This window comes from Amblyomma mixtum, chromosome 7, assembly GCF_055824585.1.
Source record: "Amblyomma mixtum isolate Tamu chromosome 7, ASM5582458v1, whole genome shotgun sequence".
In the NCBI taxonomy this organism is placed as follows: domain Eukaryota; kingdom Metazoa; phylum Arthropoda; class Arachnida; order Ixodida; family Ixodidae; genus Amblyomma; species Amblyomma mixtum.
The window spans coordinates 55,608,846-55,636,551 of NC_143018.1; the positions used below are offsets into that span (position 1 = coordinate 55,608,846).

General features: G+C 47.7%; 1 protein-coding gene across 1 annotated transcript in view; it reads left to right on the forward strand.

Annotated features, from left to right (window-relative positions):
- Window positions 1-27,706, forward strand: part of LOC149336128 (uncharacterized) — a 99,540-nt gene that overhangs the window by 33,824 nt on the left and 38,010 nt on the right. The window contains exons 9-11 of the mRNA XM_089554081.1: window positions 357-392; window positions 22,447-22,476; window positions 25,873-25,914. Coding sequence (XP_089410207.1) covers window positions 357-392; window positions 22,447-22,476; window positions 25,873-25,914 — 108 coding nt within the window. The remainder of the gene's footprint in view (window positions 1-356; window positions 393-22,446; window positions 22,477-25,872; window positions 25,915-27,706) is intronic.

The window sequence follows — 27,706 nt, forward strand, 5'->3', positions numbered from 1 at the left end:
TATCCCAAGGGCAAATGCCGTGGCTGGCAGACGAGGGTGAATTCGGTGGGTAAGGGCAGTGTTTGCCGTCCCATGGATATAGTTAGGATGCTGATGATCAATGGCAGGGTACCCCAAATCCAGCTTCGTCATAGTATTTGTTCGTTTCCATTAAACACGCTTACCATCTCACGGAAACCAGTTTGATCGCAGACCTTGAGTAAATTGTGCGGTACTTGTAATTTTCACAGCAACTTTGCAGCATGAAATTTTTTTGTGCAGGCATGAATGAATGTGCAATGATTTCAAACTTTCGGTGAGGCATTTTGCTTTTAGGCTTTATGGATTGGAGGGCTTTAATAGATATTTTTTTGCAGGCCCCGCGGCGCAGCCCACGGCACAGCCAACAAAAGGTACGGTTTTTCTTAGTTTTATACCTGTCGGTGCTTCAGTGCTCTCAATATAAATTATCACCCTAGCGCTGTGGAGAAAGAGGACAACGCCTCTGAGATGCTTAATTTCGCTTGTGGCCTGAGGTACCTGTACCTAGGTCGCAAGAAGCGGTGATCTGTGCAGTCATTTACGGACAACTGTGCAGCGAATAAACACTGAGGTACGGGGGGAAAGTCCCGCATGCTGCATTGCGACGCATGTTCTGATGCTCATACTGTTCAAGCTGCTTGAAGTAAGAGTGAACACGACCCCAGTAGCACTAATAGGGCTGTGAATTGCGGGTCCTTGTGGGCGTATATTTGGCTGCCCATGGGGCCTGACGTGGAATATGGGCAGGATTTGCAACTGAACATCAAGCGGAACCCACAAGAGCAGCCATGTGGGCTTGCTACACATCACCAGCAGGCGACCCCTATTGTCTCCTTGCATAAAAATGATAAAGGGAGCTTTCATCAGAACCTTTTGGGGACCTGAAAGGGGGCTAAGCAGGCAGTGCTAAAGGGGGCTAAGGTGGCAGCGTGGACCCGCATCGGTTACCCCAGTGCCAGGCCCACATGGGCTAACCGATTCGAGGCCAACATGGGCTTACCCTTGCCAGGCCCACAGGGAAAACTGTCCACGTGCGCTTCAGAACCGGTTTTTCTTGGAACGATCGCTCTTCGGCCCCATTTATTCTCCAGGTTAGAGAAGCCGGTGGGTATGCGTCGCAGCCATTCTTCTCCCTGGAGACCATTGGACTGTCGCATGTATCACGCGACAGCTTAAGGAGCTCGTTCTGGTGAAATCCCGGTGTCGCCCGTCGTCAGTCGGCAAAAATCCCACCGGTCCTCTAACTAGAAAATTGAAAAAGAAAATAGCTGGCCTTTGGGATCAAAGCCGGGACCACAGCAGCAAAGGAGGACACGCAACGCATGTGCCACGAAGGATTTTTTTCGTCTTTCTTGCCAATAGGACAGGAAGGGTCGTTGGTTCAGGTGTGTTTGAGGGGCACCTAACCAGCGTGCTTTGAGACATATGATTTAGTATTGTGTGTTTGGGATGTGTTCCTATATTATAGTAATGAAAATAAAACGAATATTTGTATGGTAATTTGGCGTCATAAAATTGCACGGATTGAAAGGCAGTGTTATGGTGCTTCATTATACTGCAACAAGTGGTGTATATGTGTGGATGTGGCGTAGAGTGTCGTGCACTGTGCCCTAGATACTGATTGTTGAATGGTAATGGATTGTAATCGACGACAGTGATCGGTAATATGATTGTGGATGGGTAATGGTTGAGAAATAAGAAAAGAAAAAAGGAAAAGGAGAAGGTGCTAATGAGAATTTCATGGAGCAGAAATTGACGTCACATCATTTAAAAAGAAACGGTGGCAGAGAAAAGAAGACAGGATGAACGAGAAGACACGGACAAGCTAGGCGTCACACGATGCACCTCACCCCTTTTTGATTCAATGTTTTCGAAATCTGTATCATAGCAGTGCTCTGCCAATGGCGTGTAAAGAGGCTGTTGCTCTAAACAAAAATCACGGACAATTTCAATGTTTGTGTGGTCATCCTCCTTTCTTTACGGCACAGTCTGTAGCCTCAATGCGAGATGTTTGTTCAGGGCCATCAGCTGCTCGCCCTCACGACTGTTCTCGTTGATTGCTCTTGAACGTATACGCTATACGCCTCTGAAAAGGAAGGATAGAAACCATAAAACCAATTTCAGTTAAATTACAGTGAAGGAGAAGATATTTTGGTATGGAACTGACAAAAAATTTTGCGATCTTTTGTTCTGGGACGCCGAGAACCCCTTTAGCTATACAATCTACAAATGGCTGGTTAAAATAGGACGCTGAACTGTTTGAAAGTCTTGCGTTAATGCCGAGCATATAACCGAAGCAGAACCAGTAGATGGACAACAGAGTGATCTAAAATGCGTAATTACGTCCTAGCCGCACGACACCGCCGTCACAAAATTCTTCTTCACCGCGGGACCTTCACCGCTCAAATGTATGTCGGAGCGAAGTCATTCATCACTCAGTCAAGGAAGAATGGATTCCACTATCCTTGACTCGACATACGCGTAGGATACCGTTGTCATCTTCGAATGTTTCAGCGTGTGTTTTCGAAGCTCTCTTCGTGACCAGACATAGTGAAAAAGTAGTAGAATCGGATCCTCCTCGCCACTTCATTGAAGCGTCGCGAGAAAGGGTTAGTGGGAGGGCGGTTTAAAATGTTTTGTAATGGGTTGTAGAGCGTGCCACTGCTCGATAATTCGTGAAAGGGAGCTGAGAGGGACTGGACAGACACGGAGGGGCCATCGGGGAAGGAAGACCGACAGCCACGGATAAGCAGGTTTTTTGTTGAATGCACTAATCAAAAGTAGAGAAGGCGGTCGTGACGAAAGAAAAAAAGCTTGACAAATTTCACGAAGACGTGACACTCCTGCGACGTTTCAGCGGGCTACTGGACGTTAAGAACGCTGCTGCAATGAAAGGGCGAGAGCAACAAAGCTTTTGCAGCCTCTGACGCCTTCGCCAGATGCTAATTTTCATCAACCAGTCGTGAAGGCCATGCCACACATATTGCATAGAGACGACGAAAATGCTGGTAGTGCTGACGTAAGTGAAGTACATTGAAACAAGCAAGAAACATTACGCTGGCAGCGTTCTGCACATTGATGTAGTACAGTAGTACACTTGCTAGTACACTTGCTAATGCGAAATTTGAGCGCAGCTTATCAGCTGTTTCTCCTTCTTCTCTTCTGTTTGTTTCTTTGTTTCTTCAAGAAACACTCCACTAAAAGTTCTTGATTGTTATGAAGGAAGTTTTGCAGACGGAGAAATAGATGGATATATGCTCGACTTGCTGCAACAATGGCTGGGTCTCAAAGACGAGGTCTGCGCAAGTATTTCGCGAGGTTGTTACAGCTCTGGGAGTCGTTACGAGGGAGAGGAATGGTTTGTCCCCCCCCCCCCTCCCTCCTGGTGGATTAAGGCAGCGGACTCCATAGACTGGGGTGACGACGGCAGCGGCGGCGAAGGCCGAAGGCGAACGCACACCACTCGGGCAACGACCTGCAGACCCGGGGAACACAAGCCCCATGCGCGGCCAATTGCACAATAGGGGAACGCCACTCGCGCTGACGGTGCGTCTTAGATGGCATTCCCCTCTTCAGTAATCGCATCACATAACGGGTAGTGTCCAATGGGTGAGAGAGTGTGATCGGAACCGAAGTAAACTTTCCAGGACACCCTTTCTGCGGCAGGCCCGGCCCCCCTCCAGGGATCCTAGGGAATGAAGAGCATATCAAACTCGGCAGAGAGTGCGGCCAAAGACTGCCGTTGGCGATGCTCCCTTCCATTAAGAGGCACTCTCAGTTGGTCTTACTTTTAAATCATGCAAGTAGTTTGTATAAAGTCTTCTCATGTTTTCTATTCGTAATCCTGTCTCCCGCCTTCCTCGTTCCTTCTCTGGCCTGACCACGCTAACCGATTCCATTAACGGGAAGCACATAATAACATGCACATAACAAATAACATGCGGATAGTGCGACGACCAAGAAAGCGGAAGGAACACGTGACTGCTTACGCGCAGGATGCGAAGGCATTATGTGCAGAATTGCACAAGGTATATAAACGGATTAGTGTTCCGCATGCTTCCGTTGCTTCCAAGCGCAGTCACTGCGAAGCCAGCGGGAGCTCAGTTTATAGCTTGATTGTACTGTCGCCCCCTGGAGACAAGCTGCACAGTGCACTGCGCATGTGGACGTAGAACAATAGTTTAGGCTTTCCGAAGGGTTATAGTTGGTAAGCGAAAATCCTCTTCCACATGTCTAAGCATTGCACGGCGATCATGTGCAGATGTGGTGTCCGAGATAACACGGCATCGAAATGAAACTCTGTGCCACATCTTACAATCCTCAGGAGTAATCCAAATTTCATGCCATGAAGAGAAAACAATAGTTCACAGCAGAGCTCATCAATCTTTCTACCCGAATGCATTGGTGTCTGTATCGCCGTCGGAAACATACATTATATGAAGGAAGTATGCTATACACTATCTCGACTGACTCACTAAGTGCTCAACTCGATAAAAGCAATTCCGCCTCAATAGATGTCATTGACAACCGTGCAACGGTCGAAATCTATGGACAAGAAATATTGCATTGCCGGTAACGAATTATGCTACGCATGTGCAGGACGAGTTCACCAAAGCAAAACTGCAAAACGTAAATATTCAGCACAATGAGTAAAAGATTTAGAGTAAACAAATAACAATGGCAATTCACTTGGGATAATGAAATCCTATCTGCACCTGGTAAAAGTGACCCCCAGCTACTGAAAGTCGTTAAAACGCCAAGAACGCAACTTAACTCCCATGCCTCTTCTCATAGAACATACGCATCTTACACAACCTTATACTCAGGAAACAACGAAAGCTCCTCTGAACTGTGGGGTGAATCAGCCACAGAAAATAATTTTCGTACCCAAAGCTGGAGAAACAAAGAAACAAAAAAAAAAACAATACGCCCAACCAAAACAACCTATTAGACTGGAGACGGCAGCCCTGGGAATATAGCCATACTTATTCGGCCTGATATTTCAGTGTTTAAATGTGACAAAGCACCCAAAATGTGGCCCCCTTACTTGCCTGACCAGAGCAATGTCAAGTGACTGGTGACAGTGAAAACAGCAGACTTTGTCTGCTCCTTCCTACTCCCAGCCATGGCCGTGCGCTTTCCTTACACAGAATAAAAAACGATATCATTCTGCCGATGGCCAATTGGATGTTTTTAAGCGCTGGACGAGTAGAGCGTCAGAACACAGCTAAGGCCTGCTAACTAGCAGGCTGCCTCACTACCATTCAAAATAGTTTTAACTGCTAGTTATTTGTACTGAGGCTTATTTTTTACTTAGAGGTATGTAGACCCTCGGCGCTGTGGCCCAGCAAATTTTTGATATTTATGATTTATATGGACTGCAGAGGCTGTTTTGCCTGCCGTAGCACCAAGGGTAACAGATTTGGAAATTCTAAAACAGATATCGATATTAGTCATGGTGGGCTACACGCCTCTCAATAAATAGGGAACCAAACTAATATTTACAAAGCTAGCTATTCAACAATAGTTGACCACCCTGATAGTTAGAACCTCTAGGCTGAATTCTGATGTACTACAGCGGCTGCAATGTTATGTGTAAAAAATCCCTCTTCTGACAGGCCTATCTTAAAAACTATGTGAAGTCTCAAGTCAAACACCCTCTATTCTTCATTGAAGTAGTAAGCTCCTAATCTTGGTGATGTCAGCGTGCGTTCTATTAGATGTGTGACGGCCTCACTAGTTTCCCGACAGTGACTATTTCCTCTGCTTTTATAGATAATGAACATACGCAGTCGTCGACGGCTGCACCTGAAGGTGAGCCTTATTTTAGCAATACACAAAGGAACTGCCATGGTCGACGACATTGCAGATAGCATCAATTTGGAATACACTCTTTTGGTTGAGGGCGCATGCTGCGAAAACAGGCGAACCAGCGTTGCAAAGATAATTCCACCTTTGTTTAGAGCATATCGCCAAGGCCCATTCAAACCTCATTGCAGCTTGTCTCTGCTGCCAATATATTTATAGATCCTTGTATAGTGCATTTACACACCGGCATATAATTTACAGCACAATGTGTCGGCGAACCACATATACATGTGGTTCAAGTCTCAAGTGAAACACCCTCTATTCTTCATTGAAGTAGTAAGCTCCTGATGTTGGTGATGTCAGCGTGCCTTCTATTAGCTGTGTGATGGCCTCACTAGTTCCCTGACAGTCACTATTTCCTCTGCTTTTATAGATAATGAACATACGCAGTCGTCGACGGCTGCAACTAAAGGTGAGCCTTATTTTAGCAATACACAAAGGAACTGCCATGGTCACGGACATTGCAGATAGTATTAATTTGGAATGCACTTTTTTGGTTGAGGGCGCAGGCTGCAAAAACAGGCGAACTAGCGTTGCAAAGATAATTCCATCTTTGCTTAGAGCATATCGACAAGGCCCATGCAAACCTCATTGAAAGCTTGTCCATGCTGCCATTATATTAATAGATCGTTGTATAGTGCATTTACACACCGGCATATAATTTACAGCACAATGTGTCTGCGAACCACACACACACACACACACACACACACACACACACACACACACACACACACACACACACACACACACACACACACACACACACACACACACACACACACACACACACACACACACACACACACACACACACACACACACACACACGTATATATAGCATCAATTTATATATATATATATATATATATGGTGTGGACTATTTGAAGAAAAAATACGATCACGTATTTTTTACAACTACCTACAGTTTATTGCACAGCAGGGCTGTGTTACCCCATGTCACCACTTCGAGCACTTCAGCGTGCATTCCCAGACACCTTAAAGCGTGTGGGGGTAGCGGTCTCGGACACGAAGTTGATGCCCACGACTGCGGAGACCAGCTACCAAGCCAAAGGAGGTTTTGGTCGCCCATGTGGGCTGAAGGCAGGAATACTAGATCTTTGACCCTTTTGGGGTTACCTCGCACTTCAAACTCCCCAAACTACCCAAACTCTCAGCGAGAGTTTAGGAATCGGAAGACCCTGCTACATGCTCGGTATCCTTAGTCCGGGACACCGCACGACTAGGCCCAGTCTCGCTCCCGCTTTACTATAGCGGGCAGTCTCCCACGCCTCTCAGGTGGGGTTGGGGGAAGGTTGAAGGTGAGGACTCTGATTACATGCCCACACCACGTGAAAGATAGCGCAGATCTCTCCACTGTGCGGGCAGTGCCCATCTGTGTTCGGACCAAAGTGTTCGGCGATGGTAGGACAGAGAAGAGTTCCTGTCTGCAGGCCCCGCAGAGTTCGCTCCTCCGCCTTAGCACCTTGGCAGGTGCCGGGTAGACGCTGTGGCTATCGCAGTAATGCATTAAGATTTCGCGGAACAGCAGAAGTGGTTTATGAGCTTCTGATCCAGGAGAGCTAGGTTGACGAGCCTGGTATGCGAGCGCTCGGGCGGCCGCATCAGCGGCGTCTTTGTCTCGTAGGCCCTGGTGCCCAGGAGCCCAGACTAGCTTTGTGCGAGTTGGACCGGTGGGAGCCCGTCTTAGAATTTGGGAGACAAGTGGTGATATTTCCCCTGCAAGATAGTGTTCACAGGCCCGGCAGGAGTCTGTGATAACCGTTCTCGATTTCGGATCGGTGGCAGCAAGAGCCGACATCCTCCAATCGCTTTGAGTTTGGGGCCCGAAAAGTTAGCCCATCGACATTCAATCCCCGCTGGACTCCGGCAGCGGTATAAAATCCTGCGGGCTGCGGCCCTGTGATGTCCACGTAGTAGACTCCATCTTTAGATCCATATTGCCTCTCAAGCGCGCCAATCCGCGCTTGTCGTCTGCCTTCATTTGAAGTCATGTCCATGTATCATAGAAGCGGAGCAACCCAGAGCATATGGTACCGCAGCACCGGAATGTTCTCGCCCCATCCGTTATGCATGTGTGTTGGATGTGTAAGCTGCGCAGTCTGATTAAGCTCCTGCCTGGCCGACGAGGGTCCCATTCAGGAATGAAGTGGGCAGTCCAAGCGTTTTGTGCCAGCACTGCACCCACGGAGGACCCAGGTGTGTGTATGGCGGGCAGCCACCAGCCATCATTGCCTATGTTGGACCCGCATGGGCCAGTCACCTTGTGCTACTAGTGAAGTTACACTCGAGATAGAATACAATACTAAAGAAGTAATGCACCTAAAGTGCACTAACACAAGAGGGAGGTAAACAACAAAACAAATTTTGTTCACCTGGTACTGCAACAGTCCGACAACTAGAGGTTCACGACGATGCCGTCCCGCAGACTGGCGTGCGCTGCCTCATTGGAACGTGGCTGGGCGAGTGCTGCTGCCCCGGGAGTCGAGCGGGCGCGCTTCTCTAACAGCGGCTCGGGCTTGACCGACAGTGGTCAACGCCGTTCATATATTGGCCAGCTTCGCGTCTTTTTGTTCTTCGAGCCAAAGCAGGCGCGCACATACACACAGCGTCGGTTGTGCAGTCTCTTCTCGCGCAGGGCGCGCGCCCTCATTGGTGAGACGCCGAGACTGGCTTCGAGTTGCTTCAAGAATTTGCTGGTATGGCACCGCCACCGACGCGCGTCGACACCGCCACCGACGCGCGTCGAGTAGGAACGTCTCAGACATTTCAGAAAGTTCGGAGTCAAGGGCAGATGTCGCGCCGGCGAGGGGCTGTGGAGGGGGCATCCACACACCCAACGCCTGTCGCCCTTCGGGGTTTCCTTCTCCCCTCTTTTACGCCGCGTGCCGGCGAGAGGCGTCCTCGGGGCGCTGTTTTCACTTTTTTTTCAAGAATCCGCCCAATTATGTGGCACCCAAGAAAATATCAATGTCCCAGCATGTTACTCAATTCTCTTGACATTTTAAAGAAGAAACGTGTCAAAAATCGACTCTCATCGTCTTTTGCCTCAGTCTTATCTGCATACTAAAGCATACCGATTTTTACTATTTCCTCTGCTTTTATAGATGATGAAAATACCAAGATGTCGACCTCTTCAGATAAAGGTGAGCCTTATTTTGGCAATAAACACAAGAAATGCCATGGTCTCAGGCACTGCAGATGAGCATCAATTTGGAATGCGCTTCTTGGTTGAGCGCCAAAATCCATCGGGATTTTCGCTCAAGGCCAACTACACCGACGCAGGCCATTCTGGCCATTGTTCAAGGGACCCTTAACCGTGTTATTGTCACAGCTGTGATGGACCTGTGGAGGCATTACCTGTATTTTAATTCTCGCTCCTTTCTTCCTTTCTGCTGACCCGAAAGACGCGGGTTCGATCCCGGCCGCGGCGGTTGAATTTCTTTGGACGAGAAATTCTAGACGCCCGTGTACTGTGCGATGTCAGTGCGCGTTAAAGAACCCCAGGTGGTCGAAATTTCCGGAGCCCTCCACTACGGCGTCTCTGATAGCCTTAGTCGCTTTGGGACGTTAAACTGCGTAAACCAACCAACCTTTCTTCCTTACAAAGCTTTGTTTTCAGAAAACGTGGTGTTTTTGTATTTAGGAACTGGCATTGTATCGATATAAGTCAACCTCAATCTCTCCATTGTTCCTTTTAAGTGTCTTGTAGTTGCCTTTAACGCCGATTTTACGATATTTATATTGCTGAAACACACACACACACACACACACTGCCACCAACGCCGCAATTGAATCGACGATCGACGAGTGACATCGACGAGTGACATGGGCCGAAAGTTGCATAACCCCAGTTAAGGCAGGGGCTGTTGGTCAAAAATATGGAGCGAAGTAACTGCCTCGCTTCTTGGTGGACACTGCAACGACGCCTTCAGGAAATGCACGAAGGAGTTAATAGGACAGAAAGGGGCGCCGTCTAGGATGCCTCATAAAAGTTTACAACCAAGTCGGGATCTTTCACTGACATAGCGCCGCACACAGCTTCCCTACGCGGGTCTCTTCCTGCGAAAACGCCTGAGACGGTCGGGACACGTTTCTATGGTGGCGAACCACAAAAGGCGGATGCGTAGTGTGATTCAGTGGATGGTAAAGAAACCTAGTTGGTCAAAATAATTCTGAGCCAACCACTACGGCAACTCCTTTTTTGTTGGCCTTTTCACTACCAACTACAAAGTACATATTTTCTGCCATGCCAAAAACTCCCCCTGTAGACAGACCATTGTAGACAGACCATTGTGAGCCCTTCATGTTTTAATAAAAAGATCTCAGCAGATTAAACAAATACGTTGTATAGATGCCTAGCAGATTTCTAGCTGGCTGTGAGCTGAGTAGAGATACCAAGGCGACGTCGCAAGGAGGCGAGTGCATCGCGTGATTTTGTTGCCCCCTCAGGCTGGCGCCTGCTGCTCCAGCCCTGGACTAGACATAAATCCTTGCGAAGTGCGCTGCCACATGACCTCGACCTCGTATTCCATCCAAAACTGGTGTTTGCGTATAGAAAAGTAGCCTTTATCCCCGATTTACCTGGTTAGGCTAAATATTACTCCTCCGCTTTCCCCTTGCGATAACTCGCCTGAGTTGCTCGTTAAGTCTTAGTTGGCTCTGTTCCGCTTTTTCTGAAGTCGCTTGTAGTCGCCTCTCAATTGCACGTTCCTAAGGCGACTCCGCGATTCACTCCTTTCTCGCTCTTCGCATTTTTCACCCTGCATACCATTCAGCACCCCGTTTAGAAAGGTTTAATCTTAGACTATTCTGCTTCGACTTCCCGCCTCGTTATATCCACTGGATCGGTTGGCTCACGCTGGCGCTCTATACTTTTGCGTCTTCGGAATCTTTGGCGGGCTCGGCTTTGTGATTTCGCATTTGCTGTACTCCACTTGCGTACACATGCATGTGCACACAACCGCCCTTCTCGCCCTTCTTCACACTTCTTCCCCTCAGCTGCAGCCGGCGCGACGCTCCCCTTTGCTTACTAGAGCTTCCTCGCTTTGGCTGCAACTGGTGCGACCCTCCTCGAAGTTCACCCTAATACACCCGAGTTACTCCCAGCTCGGAATCTTGCGATTTGATTCCAATGCTGAATTAATTGACTTGAACCCCCCACTGCAAAATGTGCCACACTGATAGATCACGGCGAGTCCTTATACCTACACGGGCACGCTTGCCAGCTGTTAAGCGATGCTTCGTTTCTCCGGCAGGTGGCTGTTATCAAATGCCCCTGGTGGGGCTTAGGAGCCGGTTGTTCTTCACGAGCAATGAGCCCGGAATAATGGCTACCCAAGCCTCATTTTTATATACAGTTCTTGGGGAGGCATTTTGCTTGTAGTTCTTTGGGAAGCTTTCTTTTCCACCCTGGCCTGCTGTTGCCTCAGTCAAGTTAGAAGGGGGAAGGTTGGCAGGTGGAGGGCGGAAAATGCCTATAAATACCAACGGCAAGCGTTTGCAGATGAAGGCTTCAGATGCCACTGACGCGGCTGAAAAATGTTGGCAGGTGCACGCTTTACACAAATGATGCCGACACCACTGGAGAGCAACCCTTAATCAGCCTCGTGGGGCAGAGGACAAAGTTTTGGGAGATGGAGATGTGTGTTGCTTAAGTTCTGTCTCTCAGCCTGGCTCGGTTGGCGTGAGCCTGTAAAGCAAGGCAAATCCTGGCTGAGATTGGTTTCCCAAGAACATGGGTGAGCTCTCACCCGACGCGACCCTATTAAAATAGGGCTTATCTGTGCTCCATAAAGGAGGTACGGCGCCTAGGGGCTGGCGGTTCTTCGGGTTTGGTGAACCAGGACCCTAACAAGAACTTCGGTAGTTTTGCGTATAATGGGCTGGATTTACTTGCGCTGTTGTCGGCTGTCGACCGGAGGGTCGGCTACCTGGCCACAGTCTGTCTGTGGCTGGAGCTGTGGAGTAATAGGTTTGCTTTCAGGACGGCTAAGACTAGCAGGGGTAGCCTCCTTCTATAACCTATAGGGATGCGGGCACTGTCGATGAAGGCCCTAGGCGTAACGTTGGGAGTAGTTGTGCAATCCAGTAAACCAGGTAATAGGTGGCGACGCTAATGATAATCCTTGGAAGCGTTTCTGGTGACCCTTTGCCGGGAGCCGCCGCGGTGGCTTAGTGGCTATGGTGCTCGGCTGCTGGCCCGAAAGACGCGGGTTCGATCCCGGCCGCGGCGGTTGAATTTCTTTGGAGGAGAAATTCGAGGCCCGTGTACTGTGCGATGTCAGTGCACGTTAAAGAGCCCCAGGTGGTCGAAATTTCCGGAGCCCTCCACTACGGCGTCTCTCATAGCCTTAGTCGCTTTGGGACGTTAAACCCCATAAACCAACCAACCAACCAACCCTTTGCCGGGACTTACAGCGAGAGAGTTCATACGCCTAGGCAGCCTAGGGATAGGCTGCTGCGGCTAAGTCTCAAGAAGATTCGCCGCAGGGAAATCCCCGCTTACTAAAGTCATCAGGTGTAGGGACATCCCTGTATAACCGTTGCCCTGAGATCACTTGGGAGTGCTCCTTGGGTCTGCCCTCGATTCCCCTCCCCGAAACCAGGGCCATCTCTGGGAAACGCTGAGGCATTCAGGCGTCTCAGTAGGCTAAGAGAACGAAGTGAAAGCAGGACTGGCGCTTGCATCACTTGAAAGCCTGTGAGTAGTACCGTTGTGAGCCTGTAAGGGGTGTGGGATGAATCCCACACTCTCGCTTCCGGTATGTAGGCGGTAGGTCCTGACTTAGTGCAACAGGGCCGACATCAAAGACTCTTAATAAAACTTGGTAGAATCGGGCTATCGCGTGTAGCGCGGCACAAAGACAGACACTACCCGAAGTAAGGGTGCCTCGGCGTGTGGCAGGGGTGCACATCACGGAAGTGCACCACGGGGAGTAGCGACCCCGCCTGTCCGAAGCTCATGGGTTGGACCCACACACGACCAACGGGGTGGCAGTAGTTAACCGGTCAGCCACGCTCGATGGGAGGGCTTTCGAGCCCGAGGATGACCAAAACTAAATTGGTACAGGAGCAGTCTCGGGTGTGGGGGTCCACCATGCACTCTTGCAGGAGACTTGCACTTGGGAAGTGGTCTGGCCCTGGCATAGTCCGTGTATGGCTAGGGGGGGGGGAGGTGGAAGCTCTTTTGGCATACCGAAACCTTCTTTAACCAAAGCGCGGCCTTGGGGTAGAGCATCCGCCTCGCATTCGGGAGGAGGTGCCGCCGGGTACCTACCAGTTTTCTAATGGGTACAAGATTTCCCCCGGCCTTGTGCTCGGCTCTTTCGGGGAGATATGTTTGAGAAAAGGGTCTAGGCCGAAACCGTTGCTGTACGGGCCGGCGATTCGTTCCACCGTCAAACAACCCTAAATCCGGCTCGTATGGTAAAAGCCCACAAGTGGCCCTTTTTTCGCAGAAACGCCTATTCCAGGCTCACAGTGTTGGCATTTGAAGGCGCGGGCTCCTTTCCCAAGTCATGCACCCTGAGAAGGCGAGCACCAGGCCGGGGCATAGGTCGCACCCATTTTGAGAAAACGGGTGGGTGCTCGGCCATGTGCGGGAGACAAACCCATCGCCTCACGAGGTGCCTGCGAGTGGCTGCGAATCGCTGGTTTCTTGATGTCACGGCGTAGGTAATGACGAGTAGCGTTCCTAACGAAGCAAAAATAGTCAGCGGGCTCATCTCTAGCAATTGGTACATTGTTCAGGCGTTCAGAATTGCAAACTGGAGCTTGCGAGTCAACAGCCACCGATGCTGTCATAGTAGCAGTTGACTGCTTAAACCGAAATGTTGACACCCACCATACCCCTGTTGTAAAAGGGAAGCGGTTTTGACTTACAAACGTCTTGTTTATCGTGCGCGTTAGGCAACCACCGCTATACAGACAGTCTTAATGCTGCCATGTTTGCAAGCCAAAATGACTACACTGTTGTCCTTTGACTTCAATAAAAGCACATAACCTACACTATTGAAGCAAGAACCATTTTTTTCTGGCTGATTCTGCGGTTCCTGTAGCCAAAAAATTCCTCCCGTCGGAGCTTTACAAGAGTCTTGAGTAGTAAAAAGAATTTACAAAAAAAGATTAAATGGCCAATAAGTGTTGAAATCCCCTCAGGCAATGGCACGACAACATGCGCTTCCAAAAGTTCCTTCTCCTAGCTCAAGAATTTTCACAGTAGGTCTGAAATGCATAATAACCGTCCGCTCTGCACAAGGTCCACTTATTCTGCCCAAAACTTTATTATAACCAATTAAACTCACACCATTGTCATATTCAGGATAGTTAGCGGCAAGTACTACAATGTCTGAGGCATCGCTGAGCGAAGATTCTTTCTGCAAGATTGCAACGAGACTCAAGATCAACGACCCGGTAGGCGCCGTTGTGCACACAGGAAGACATAATGTGCTATAAAAAGTACTCCTGCATATAATCCATAATAGCGAAAAATGAAATAAGCGGCGACAGTGAAAGCTGCTCTTTACTTGGAACTAGCATAATTTCATTCATTTTATTTATTGTTCCCTTAAAATTATGAACATGCGGTTATCGCGGAAGTTCGTGGGAAACAAACATCCTGAAGTGTCACCATAGAAAGATGATATACAAAGGAGAGAAAAAGCGCCTCCTTAGTTAAAAAGCGTTGGCCAATCGCCTGGTGACAAAGGCTTGATGTACTAGTAAAGAAACTTTCAATATTTGGCGTTGAAATTTTAAATATAAAACTAATTTTAAAGTACGCTGGTACCTTACGGGTTAACACTTCACGATAGACACCTATGAACCCCATAGTAAGGCCATCCTTCACTACCCATAAGGACACTGAAAAATTTTGAATCAAGCCATAACTGCCTGCATTTCTGCAAAGCTCTCAAAATGTTGTCGACGCATTATGCAAACCAGCTTTTAAATAAAGTCCTTGGACTTCTTTCGCGCATGGAAGGTAACCAGCGACGTCGTCTTTATCTGATAGTCTGATACAGATCAAGAATACAGTGGCTTCTCCCCTTCAAAGCATCCCCTCCCAGCCAATGGCGTCAGCCGATTCTCCTGATCGCGTTCGTGTGATGAAGCAGGGGGAGGTAAATGAAAAGGAATAATCTACGCCCTTTACGGTCAGGGATAGACTATTTCTTCATAGTGGTGCCGCTCCCTGCATTGCCACACAAGCAGGGTTCTTCAGAAATGTTAGCAGCATGGCAGCTAGTGCGGTCGCGGCACCCCTGCCATGGACGAGCCTGAAAGGTGTCATCTGGGTGGTCTCTGCACTGCTGGTGTTGTAGGCAAAGAAAACCTAAAGTAGAATGACGTCCCACATGTTTTCTTTGGTATCGAATATATGGCGAGTGTGTCGCTTAAAGCGCTTCCTCAGTCTGTTGGTCTCTGGATGGTATACAGTTGTCCTTGGATGTCTCGTTTAGCTGTAGCGCAGGATGGCTTGCGTCAGTTCTGCTGGCTGGGAATGCTGTTCGTCTGTCCGTGATCAGCACATCGAGGGCGACATGTCGCAGAAAAGTGCACTATAGGAAAAATTTGGACTTCTGCTGCTGTTCTGTTCGGTAGGTCTTTTGCTTTGACATAGCGGGTCAGGTAGTCGGTTGCTATCATGATCTAGTTATTTCCAGACGTTCACTTGGGGAGAGGGCCAAAGAGGTCCATGCCGATCTGCTGAAAGGGTCTTCAGGGGGCTGTAGTACGATTAAAAAAACCTGTTGGTGGGGTGGTAGGGGTCCTTCGTCGCTGACAATCGCGGCAGGTTTTCACATAATGTGCGACATCGGCAGACAGTCAGCGTCGGAAAGCTTGCGTCTGTAACTGTAGGTGACGATGATGTCAAACTACTGTAGAACTCCTTCGCGCAGACTTGCAGCTTCAAGTGGGAGGTGGGTTTTGTGCGTTCCCAAATTCTTCACGAATACACCATTCTGTAGACAAGGAAGACAATCCTCGCTTGAACGAGGTAGGAAGTGAAGAAACCTTGCCTTTCATGTACGCGATGAGGCGTTTTATGTCGGGGTTGGAGCGATGCTCATCGTCCAGCTGCAGTGCATCTACAGAGGATGAGCCACAGGGAGTCGGCGTCAGTGTTTCCGTCTGGACTGTAGAATAGCTAGCGTAATATGATCACCTTCTCTAGGCCGTCGGTTCTCGAGGTGCCTAGGCCCACGCGCCCTGCATCTAGTGAGCGAGAATCGACGGGGTTTGTAAACGACGCTGAAGTTGTTTGAAGGCTTGGGCTTGCGGCGCTTCCCATTTAAATGTGACGTCTACCTTTGTCAGTTGGGTGAGAGGCTCGGCGACGCACGGAAAGTTCTTGATAAATCGTCAGTAGCACATGCACTGCCCGGGGTATCTGCACACAGGTTTCTTATCAGCCGGTGGTAGAAACAATGCGCTATCAGACGTTTTCTGCGGGTCTGGGCGTACTCCCTCCTTGTTAAACATGTGGCCTATAAACAGCAGCTTTTAGGCAGACTTTTAGGAACCTTTAATTTGAACGTAATAAAACGACGTTAGCTATTATACCAGGCCTGCCAGCTCTGTATTAACTGCTCGCTGAAACGCCGCTGGGGAGAAACAGCTGTTTTCACACTTTGATCCAGGGCAGATCTTGGTTAATTGCTGAAGACGTGCTTGGGACCTTCTCTAGATAAACGTCTATGAGCTCGATCGCAGAGGGCTTAGGCATCACGAACGTCGGATAGTTCGTCGAAGAAAGCAATCGTCGTTCCTTTGTTAAGGTTGCGTTATACTTCGTCGAGGATGGCTAGTAGCCCTTCATCTGGCCATTGCGTACATGAGCAATGCCTTTTGCGATGTCGATTCCACGCTCTAGCTGCAACTGAGTGTCCCCTTCGATGACAGCTTTCATGTCTTTGCATCCGTGACGCTAATAGTTGCCATGAAGCTTGATGCGGGTGGGACGCTCACGTTTTGATCCTGGACACTTCAGAGAACAAGCTGCTCTATTGTTGTCATCGGAAAGATTGTTTCGTCCCTCGAAAGCTTGACGAGCTTGGACCGAAGGTAGGTCGATAATCGCCTGATGTTCAGTTAGCAAATCCATGCCCACTATGACATCGCGGGAACATTGCTGTAACACTACGTAGGTCGCAGGATACGTATATTTTGGATAGTCGCTCGCGCTGTGCATCGTTGCAATGATGTAATGAGGCAGCCGCCTGCGTTGCGACTTTTTGGGTCGTCCTAAACTATCGTGACTTTCCTGAGCTGCGCAGCGAATATTCTGTTCATCACTGAATAATCCGCTCCTGTGTCGCCGTGGTCGTTAATCACTTCGAAGTCGGATGTCCTGGCACTTGCGTTGCACGTGGTCTTCGGCGTGGGATAATGCCTTCGTTGTGTATGTGAATCATTGGTAGCGCACGTATTCGAAGGTTTTCTGGGCGCGATGCGTCCTTTTTGCGCTATGTTTTCGAAGAACTGTTACCAACTAGCCCAAACCAAGCTACTGTTACATCGTTGAAGGATCTCTCGTTTCGCTCGTGAGCAGACGGTGAAGGCCGTAGCAGAGACTGCCGGCATACAATGCGTGTTTTTCGGGCACCTCATGTGCTCGGGAGCAGACGCTTCTACAGTCCGTCACACCACAGCATTTGCCAGAAACTGCAAAGGAGTGGATTTTAAGCTTATGAGTGAGGGCGCACTATCTCCGGCGATGATGTTACATGTTGGAGGAGGAGTTTTTTCAAAATAACGTTGAAATGATGCTTACTTTTCACTTCTGCCTCGGGTCAAAAATGTCCGCATATGGCTCCTGCGGAGCTGTGGCTAGATTACTCGAAGAGCAATGCAGACAACGTTAAAAGCAGGTCAAAGAGATGGCATGATTGCACTTGGTGCTGCTATGGTGCATCTATTTAGGTGACTGTATTGGCCATGGTTCGGAGGTTTTGGTAGAGACGGGAAAGGGAAAAGGTGTCGGGACAAATCGTTGTCATAAAGCTGGGGTCGAGGACTGCATGCAGAAGCGGCTTGGTCATGAACGGCACGTATATATCTAACGTCCAAGATGACGTCTGCATTAAGCTTGTCCGGTTGCAGAGTACTTGCATGAGGTTTCCTAACTCTACTTCCTGGATAACCGCGTAGAGACGGCTAGTACGCTTCTGCGAGGAAGTTACAGTGGATTAGTTCAGTCTCCGGCTTGTGACTCTGATGTCTTTTGTTAAGTGGTGATCAGCTGACGAAATGTTAAAAAATGCCTTGCTCACTTTGCCTATCGCATAACGGGCCACGTGCTGTTGCAGCAAGCATTTAAAAAGGGAGTGTTGATGTAATACTCAGTCCTATCATTCCTCGCTGTAATCAGATCAGGTCTTGCATCCCTTGCAATCCGTGCTTTCGCTGAACGGCGGTACTCGATTCAAAATGCTTAGCTCGAAAAATCAATTTTAGTATTACAGCTAGCCATATCTGTGTCACCATTCTTGCTCTTCTTCCTTTTTCGTCGTTCTACAATAAAAGTTTAAAGTTCTTAACAGTCCTGGGGATCACCTTCGCTTGTGTGCGAATACCGAGTCGTCGTCATTCACGTAGCCGGAAAATCTCAGTAACCAAGTTCCGGCGTCTGTTCAGCGTTACATATTCTAAAATTAGTTATGAAGTATTGCACACAAATATTACGATTATCCACTGAAAGAGTCTTTGCATCAGAACTCGCAAGTTTCACAGCGCCTCGAAACTGCTATTTTTGCGCACAAGAGAAACAAAGAGCAGTAAAGGCGATTTTCGTGATGTCTAGTAATTGTGACTGTCAAAAATTTCCTTTTGGTATATAGATCCCGCAGTAAATTTTTTATCATTTTTTACAGACGAAAACAAACCCACCAATGAATTTCCATGTAAGCTGTTAAATGTTTTAAACACATATTTCAAACGCTTAAGTGTGGCAACTCAGAATAAGCGACAAGTACATGTGCATGGGACATAGCATAACTTTGCGGATGTCGTGCATCTTACATTGCACACAACAGAGCGAATCATCGAAATGTGCCTAGCGATGCGAATTGGCCTTCAGGACACTGCATTCCAGCTCGAGCACCATTTGACGAGCAATAGGCTATTTTCTTAATTGGGTGCACAGCTACTTTGACAATTGTCAGTCGGTCCCCGGTTTCAGGTTCTCTTCGCACCCAGGAGACACCTCGGATGCTTTTCGCTCCTGCGCGTCTCGAGCAGGTCGGTTAGCGGGACTTAAGGTTCGTTCAAACGCAGCCAATGCCTGGCGAATACTCGCGGATGTCTAATTTGTGCCCAGCATAACATACAGAAGCAGCTTTTGTTTGTTTGGTCATTAAGAGAACTTCCATAAGTACTTCTGCGAGGAAGTTACAGTGGATTAGTTCAGTCTCCGGCTTGTGACTCTGATGTCTTTTGTTAAGTGGTGAGCAGCTGATGAAATGTTAAAAAATGCTCACTTTGCCTATCGCATAACGGGCACCAGGGTGCACCAGCCTCATTAAACCACTGGCATGTGAATTTTCGTGGTAGATTACAGCAAAGCAAGATATTATTCCTTTTTTGTTTCGATTCTCCAAAATAATGCCCTGATCCACGTTCTGTTCATACTTTCCAAGTATCCTTAATCTGGCGTAGGTTGCATCAGTGGTACGCAGTATGGACTCACGACGAACTTAGTGCACTCAGAGGATTGTCTGTCATATGCTATATTAGTCAGGTGTACGCGTTACACTAGCCGTAGCTGTCTATGTATATTATTCTCGTCATGTAATATATTCCTGACAGCAGTAGCGGGTGCCGATAGGAAAACAGCCTGGTTATGTATTTCAGTGGGTGATTTGAAGGAACGTGCCCTAGCTCGCCTTAATCACTGTGTGGCGGTCTTCAGTCGGCCACACACTTCTTTCTTTGTTCTATTCAACGTATCCATCGCCTCTCCCTTGGCTTCACAGCAATAGCATTTTAAGCACTGCATTTTTTCCCTGAGTAGGAGCGCAGCAGACATGCACAGAGTAGTGGCACGGCCGCTCAATGGAGAGCGCACTGGGTGCGCCTCTATTGAGCGGCCGTGGTAGTGGCTTGTGCGCAGTCTTCCGGGTCGAGAAGTATAATAGCTTGCAACTGATAAAAATAGCGCACTGTACTCCACTCCCAGTGAATAGTTGCTTCCTATTACGAAGGACGAGTAATAATACGTTGCTTTTGTGTTCTGCTTCAGTGGTATGCGTTTAGCAGAGAGCAGGATCTACGAGATTGAGAAGTATCGCTGCATGGGGGACTCTGCTAGTGGCTGAAGTTGTCAAAATATGTACGTGAAGTAGGAAAAAATATCCACTCACTGAGAGCTTGCAATGGGCAGTCTTAATCAAGACTAAGCATTTTCGCTAAGTGCGCTAAAACGTGTAACCGCTCACGTTTGAGATCGCATGAAAGCTTCTGGGTGGCTGGTCAGTGTGCCAAGCTTTGGCTCCTTTCTAAGATCGATAGGCTTCTAAAGCGCCAATGTGATGGCGGTCGTGTGATTGGTTTTTTACCACACACTTTTTCTTGCCTGCGTTCCACCAAGCTGAGCAAGATGTGAATCAGTTCGTCGGGCTATTCACGCTGGAGCAGTACACGTTGAGGGTTTTAAAAGAGGTTACCCGCGCAAGTATTTCCCCCTCATCCTCGCGAATGACCAGGCCTCAATTCTAGGCAGACGGTGACTGCCGTAGCTTACGCTGCAGGGACACTGTGCGTGTTTTTCCTCCTCGTCTTGTGTGTTTGAGAGCAGATGTTCCTAACTTGTCACACCTCAATTCTAGGCAGACGGTGACTGCCGTAGCTTACGCTGCAGGGACACTGTGCGTGTTTTTCCTCCTCGTCTTGTGTGTTTGAGAGCAGACGTTCCTAACTTGTCACACCTCAATTCTAGGCAGACGGTGACTGCCGTAGCGTACGCTGCAGGGACACTGCGTGTTTTTCCTCCTCGTCTCGTGTGTTTGAGAGGAGACGTTACTAACGTGTCACACCAGAGCATTTGCCCGATACAGCAAAGTAGTCTGTTTTATGCACATGAGGGACAGAGCCGCCTCCGGCGGAGGGTTTTGCATGTTGGCGGCCGTTTTTGCAAACTCACTTAAAAATGATGATTATTTTTTGTTTCCTGTGCATCAGATCGGAAATCTTGCTTACGGCTTTCTGCGTGCTGTGGTTTACTTACTCGAAGCGCGATGCAGACAATGGTAAAAGGACAAAGAGCTCTGCAGCATTGCACTTTGCGCATTTATGGCACATCTGCTTAGGAGCGATAAATGAGATTTTCAGGAAGCAAAGTTGCTATTGCGACTTCCAAAAAGTTGCTATATTCTGCTATATTGATCCGGCAATAATTTTTCGCTTCATTATTTACAGCGGATGAGACAACTATTGAGACAACTCAAAGTAAGCTGTTTTGATATAGACAGTCTGAGAAAGAGGTACCGGAACTAGTCGCTGTTTTGTAGGTGGGGCCGAGAACTGTGTGCAGATGCAGCGTTGGTCATGAATGGCACGTATGGTTGCGACGTCGTGGAGGACTACTGCGTATATACTTGATATGGTTGTAGAGCATTGATCAGGTTCCCTGTCTAAAATTGCTTCATAAATGACAGTGTAGAGGCGGCCAGTACGCTTCTGCCAGCAGGATGCAGGGTGCAGCGAATGCAGTGCAGATTCCTGCATACAATCTTTTTTTTTGCGCTCCGAATGCCGGAGTTGATGCTGCATTGCACGTCCAATGTGTTAAATCTCTGCACTGCAGAAGACTCATTCAATGGTTCGGTCTAAGATTCTCTTATGTTAGGATCTGCCCTTTTTGAGGAACATAGCTTTAACCGAGCCGTTCATTGTGCAGTTCTTTTCAGATCTTCAGCAAACATTTAAAAAGGGAGTGTGGATAAAATTGTCATACCTAACATGCCTAGAAATAATCACCAGATAAGCTCTTGCGCCCTTTGCAAACTGAGTTTTCGCCATTTTTACTCTTCCTCGTTGTTCGCCAACTTGCCGTACAGAGTTGGTTTAAAAGTCCTGGTGATCACCTTCGCTTGCGTGCAGATTACGAGTAGTCTTCTTTCACGTAGCGCAAAAATGTCAATAACCAATGATAGACGTTTTTTCAGCGGTAAATATATTTGTACAATACATTTAACTATATTGCAAATCAGAGGTAAATAAAAAATGCCTTGCCGACTTCACGTATCGCAGAACGCGCCATGTGTTTTCGAGTGAATTTTTATGTTACGATCCGTTGCTACGTATTTTTTTCGCTTTAAATCCCGAATCAACTTATTCACCAGAGTGAGAATACTTTTATGACTTGCATCAAAATTCAGAGCTCGTGAAAACTGGTGGTTTTGCGCCGAATAGAAACAAGGAGCTATAAATGAGATTTTCAGGAAGCAAAGTTGCTATTGCGACTGCCAAGAAGTTGCTATACTCTGCTTTATCGATTCGGCAATAATTTTTCGCTTCGTTCTTTTTTTGCAGATGATGAAACAACAATTAAAACAACACAAGGTAAGCTGTTAATTGTTTTAAACGCTTAAGGCAGAGAAGAAAACTCAGAATAGGCGTAAAATACGTGTGCAAGTTATATAGCAGGATTACGTAGGGTTTTGTCTAGCTTATACATGTATTGTACACAACGGGACGAAGAACTGAAATGAGCATATTTGGTTAATTGGCTGCATTGCTAATTATCAACCCATGACAATTAGGAGTCACTTGTTTCCATGTTTCAAGCTCTGTCCACAACAAGGATATTGCCTAGGATGCTCTTCACCGCGCTTGCTCCTGGAACAACGAAAAATACAAAGAAAGGGTATCCGGTTTCTCCGAGTACTACCTAATACCGACAATGTGAACATGGCAAGGCACCGCCCTTCAGATCAGGCGGCCATCCTTATAGCATGCAGTTCATGAAGCATGAAAAGCATTGTAGGGATTCTTATTGCTCGTATCAGCTCGTATCAGCTCCACCGATAATTGCGAGGCAGAGGTGGCGAGAAAAGCAACACACGCAAGTCTTCCATCAAAGCCACAGGCTATCTTTTTTGATAAAAATGGATGCGATGCTTCACGAACACCAGACGTAAAAATGCGCATCGAGAAAATATTTTTTCAAATTTGTTTTGATATTTCAAAGAGATGCTGAAAATACTAGAAACATTTCTAAGATTTATTGTGAAAAATGTGCTCTGTAGGCTTCTTGAGAAAAAGAATTAAGCTGCTTATAAAGGCAAGTCACAGTAGCGGTATCCCCTGCGTACCTTATCTTCGCTTTCACATTTTTCCGGGTACTGCCCACGAACAAAACAAGCAGGTAGGTAGGTAGATTCGGCCTGCCTGAGCTCGAAATGGAGTGAATCACGCGGAGACGCCTAAAGCCCCAGTAACTCGAGAATTAACTTTCGGTGATAAATTCCACACACAGCAAGGCCATATGGCACGCTTTTTTTATTAATGGCAATGTGGTTGGCTCCACTACAGGAGCTATTTTTGCGTTTGTTTTGAACCCCACGGCTCGCAGGTGCAGTGCAAAATAATGTATTTTTGCACCGAGGGACAGATACTGATGTGTAAGACGAAAACTGAAATCAGGTTCATTTACTGTTGGGCGTCGCTTCAAAAAACATAAGTAGGGTGTCTGCAGTGTGTCCGCCATTGTAAGCCAGCATCTACACATGTGCAGCAGGTGGACTCCTCCATAACACAGCGTGATAAAGACGCCAAATGAACCACATATATGGTCCAGACTGCATACAAATCAGGTTTCAAAAACAATGTAATCGCCGGTCAGTCGCCGTACAAAGTCTGCTTTTGAGACAAATCAGTTCAAATATGATCAATTTATTCCGTATGCACACTCGATACTCATTATTTAAACATATCTTAGGCAGTTATTCAGTTCGAGAGGTATTTTTGCTTCCTGTGCAAGTTGTGAACACGCTGTACTTTGAAGGCAATGTATTGCTCATGGAATTCGATAGCGTTCGCTTAAATCCGTCGTGCTTTCGCTTCTGAGCTTACCTTCCCCAGTGCCACCTATTACGGCAGCCGAGGGTTCACCCGTAACAAGCGCTGCACACGTTTCGTGACGAAAATCAGTTCCTACGCCCGCGATAGTGGACGGCGCAGAAAAGAATTGCGTATAATACCACGATGCAACTGTCAGCTGTAGAAGCTAGCTTCTGCTGCTTCGAGTGACACGGCATAGTGTACCGGTTCAGCAGTTAAGAAAGCAGTTAAGCGGCTTTAACGATAAAAAGTAGGTGGCAGAGTCGGCAATCGTCTGAATGAAATAAGTAGTTTTTGAATGTGCTTCGGTTAAAAAGTTTGGTAAGTGTCTTCAGCTTTCTTGCAAAAGATGTCGCATCTCTAATAAACCGCCTGCACATAATGCGAGAAGACAAAAACCAATCACGTAGGGACACCTAATGAATGGTAAATAGTCCGTCCTGCTGCTTGCGGGGACTCCGCAGTGATGTCACACACAAGAACGGAAAGCCCGGTTCTTCTGAAGCCCACAGTGAAGCATGTAGCAATCAGGATTGTGAAAGGGTGCACTGCATGTCGCGGCTGATCTTCCGCAGAATATGGGTGCGCATTTGCATTTAAGTTTGAGGTCACTGCAAAAAACTGCTTGGTCACTAGAGTCTCTCTACTCAAATTCATTTAAATGTCCTCTGCGTAAGAAACTCACATGGCTCTCCGTTGTTGTTCCCTCAGCGTGAGCCATGATGAGTAACTTAGCCAGTGTTTTCTCGGGTAGTAAGCCCTCCCCATTCATTTAGTGTTGTGTGTGTGCCCATTCCATAAGTGTTCTCGACACCCCGTATATGGGATATTTTCTGTACGATGCAAGATGAAGAGCGATCACAATAACTTGCTGAGGCTGAGGCATATTTTTCACTGCTTGCGGTTAGAAACGGCTGGCACCCTAAACTAGACTAATTACGAGGAGTATTGAAGCTATCCGGAACTTGTCAGGCACTGATTCTTCGCCACCCGGCCTTCATGGGATCACCGCAGCCAAACAATCAATTTTGAGCGCAGTGGCTTTCGAACACGCTCTCTTTTGTACTTTCTCTATTAGGCGCAGAACAAATGGTGGACGGTTTCGCGTGGTTAGGACAAATGGGAATTACATGCTCCGATGCATTGATTTTGCTTTCTGTTTCCGTTTGAGGCTCGGTTTCCAATGTAAAACATGCTTGGGGTAAAGGTCGGCGAAATTGCCCATGCCACTCCTAGCGCAGTGGTGTACTTGTGCATCGGTGGGGCTTGAGCTCAGATTGCTCGTCCCGACCAAGCTCCCTCGACACTGCCACCTTCCACAGTGGGCACGGCGGGCATGTGCCATGGTGGGACAAGATAAGGGAGAAATCGGCGAGTGCGAGCTCTAGTGATGGCGCAAAAAAACAAGCGTTAAACATCCAAAAAAGCCGCTTTAAGCAGTCGCACCTCGCTGCATCATTTTCCGCCCACTTTCTATTTCACAGCATAATTGGCTAATTTCCAAACCTGTGGTTCAAAATGAGGTATCGAAAGCACGTGGCTAAGTTGCACCAGTTTCCTCGTAATCAACAGACAGTTTTTCTTCGCCCGCAGTATTTTACTTGAGACATTATTTACTGTATTTCTGCCTTAGTTGTGTTTTGACATGCTGTTTAAGACACCTAACATTTTGTGTTGTTAAGGGCTTTGGAGAGCCACCCACGGCCACACACTAAGTTTTTAGCGCAATGCAAAGTTTTGACACTATGACTTTTTCTAACGCCATACCTGTACGTGTTGAATGACACTTTGTCTGGAAAAGCACTTGAGGTAGCATTTCTAGAGTTTCTTCTTAGCTTAGCTTTTAAAACCTGACACTAAATAAATAAGGCAACAACACTTTGTACTCTTTTCTAGAAACCACCACCATCAGCGAAGAAGACGCTAGGTTTCAAAAAGGTAAGCGTGTATTGATAGAATAAGTTGTCATAATATATGCTGCGTGCATGGATACTTTCGTGGATTCCGGATAATTAAAAATTGGATAATTAAATGTGGATAATTAAAAAGAAACGCTTTGAAGTTTTCTTGGAATTACGAACTTTAATATGGCAACAGTAACAGGCTGCAGTAACCGCTCAAGTGGCTACTGCCGCCGATAAGTGCCGCTCAAGCGCACGCAGTGACTCCGATGATAATAATAATAATAATAAATAATATTCATACAATATTTACAATCCTGCACAGGACATCAAAGCCACAAGAGGGCTTGTAGGGTGTCGCCCGGCAGCAGTGACAATCCAAGTACACAAAAATTCAGGGGGGCACTTTGTTGACCTAAAGTGCGGTGAGGTAAAAGCCTTAAGCTCAGTGCGCCGCCTCGGTGGCTCAGTGGCTATGGTGCTCGGCTGCTGTCCCGAAAGACGCGGGTTCGATCCCGGCCGTGGCGGTTGAATTTCTTTGGAGGAGAAATTCGAGGCCCGTGTACTGTGCGATGTCAGTCGATGTGGTCGAAATTTCCGGAGCCCTCCACTACGGCGTCTCTCATAGCCTTAGTCGCTTTGGGACGTTAAACCCCATAAACTAAACTAACCTTAAGCGCAGTGTTGCTGCTTGTGTCACTGATGTGTGGTTAAGACGTTAAGCTTCGCCTCTAAGAGCGGAACGCGACAGCGCCTTGCAACGCTGCCAGGGAGTCCATAGAACGCCATCGCCCGTTCGGTTCTACGCCTTGCTCGTCGGTAAATTGGTTTTTAAGGAAAGGAAATTATATGGCTCTCATATCTCGGTGGACGCCTAAACCTTGCCGTAACGGGAAGGAGGAAGATGGGAGTGAACGAAGACACCGTATTCACTAGACGCGCCTTTGTTGATCCAAACCATCAAGCTGGCATGGCGGAGTGGTAGCGTGCTCGTCTCGCACTTCGGAGACCGGGGTTCGATTCCCAAGCTCGGCCAATTTCCTACTCGGTTTTATTTATTTATCTGGTCTGACTAGAAAGGTCATTAGGTCATTAATTAGGCTAATTGGTTAAGTAAGGAATTAACTAAACTCAGTCCCACTTACTTGCAGCATCACTATACGATCCCTTTAATTGGTTGCATGGTTAGTAGGCAAAGTACAATTGGCCCCGTTTGAAATTGGCGCACTGGGACGTCACGACCATTTCGACCAATTGAAAAGCGTGACATTTCTGTCGACAACCGCTGCTTACAACGATGAGGCATTAAAGGCTTCCGCCTTAATATCTGCAATACTGAACTGCCGACAACGACGACGTGCCCGCACTGGTTAATTCTGCAAAGAGAACTCTCTTCACCATGGCCCACACAAAACATTACCGTTGGTCTGTCACGCTGATCTGCACAGTTGGTGGGCATGTAGTGGCGCCAATTGGCGTCTCCACTTTGCGAATACAGATCCGCGGTACTGCTTTCCATTGCTGTTTTGCAGTCCTACCTGAGTACTCCAATGATACTCGATTTGGATTTACATGGGAGTACGGTGGTGTCTTCACCCTTGAGGTGGTGGTGAAAAACATTTATAATGCAATAAATATTTACAGAGAGGGGATTGGGGTAGGCCCTATTGGCCCTTTCCCCTAACAATACTAGGTGGAGCCCCTATTCCGGGGCCCCATTGGCAAGCAACGCCGCCCGCGTCCGGTGAACCAAGGCCTTTTGGGTCTTTATGTCCTGACAGCCGAGCAGGGCCGCCTCCCAGTCCTCTCTGGTGGGGTTGGGGTTGGGG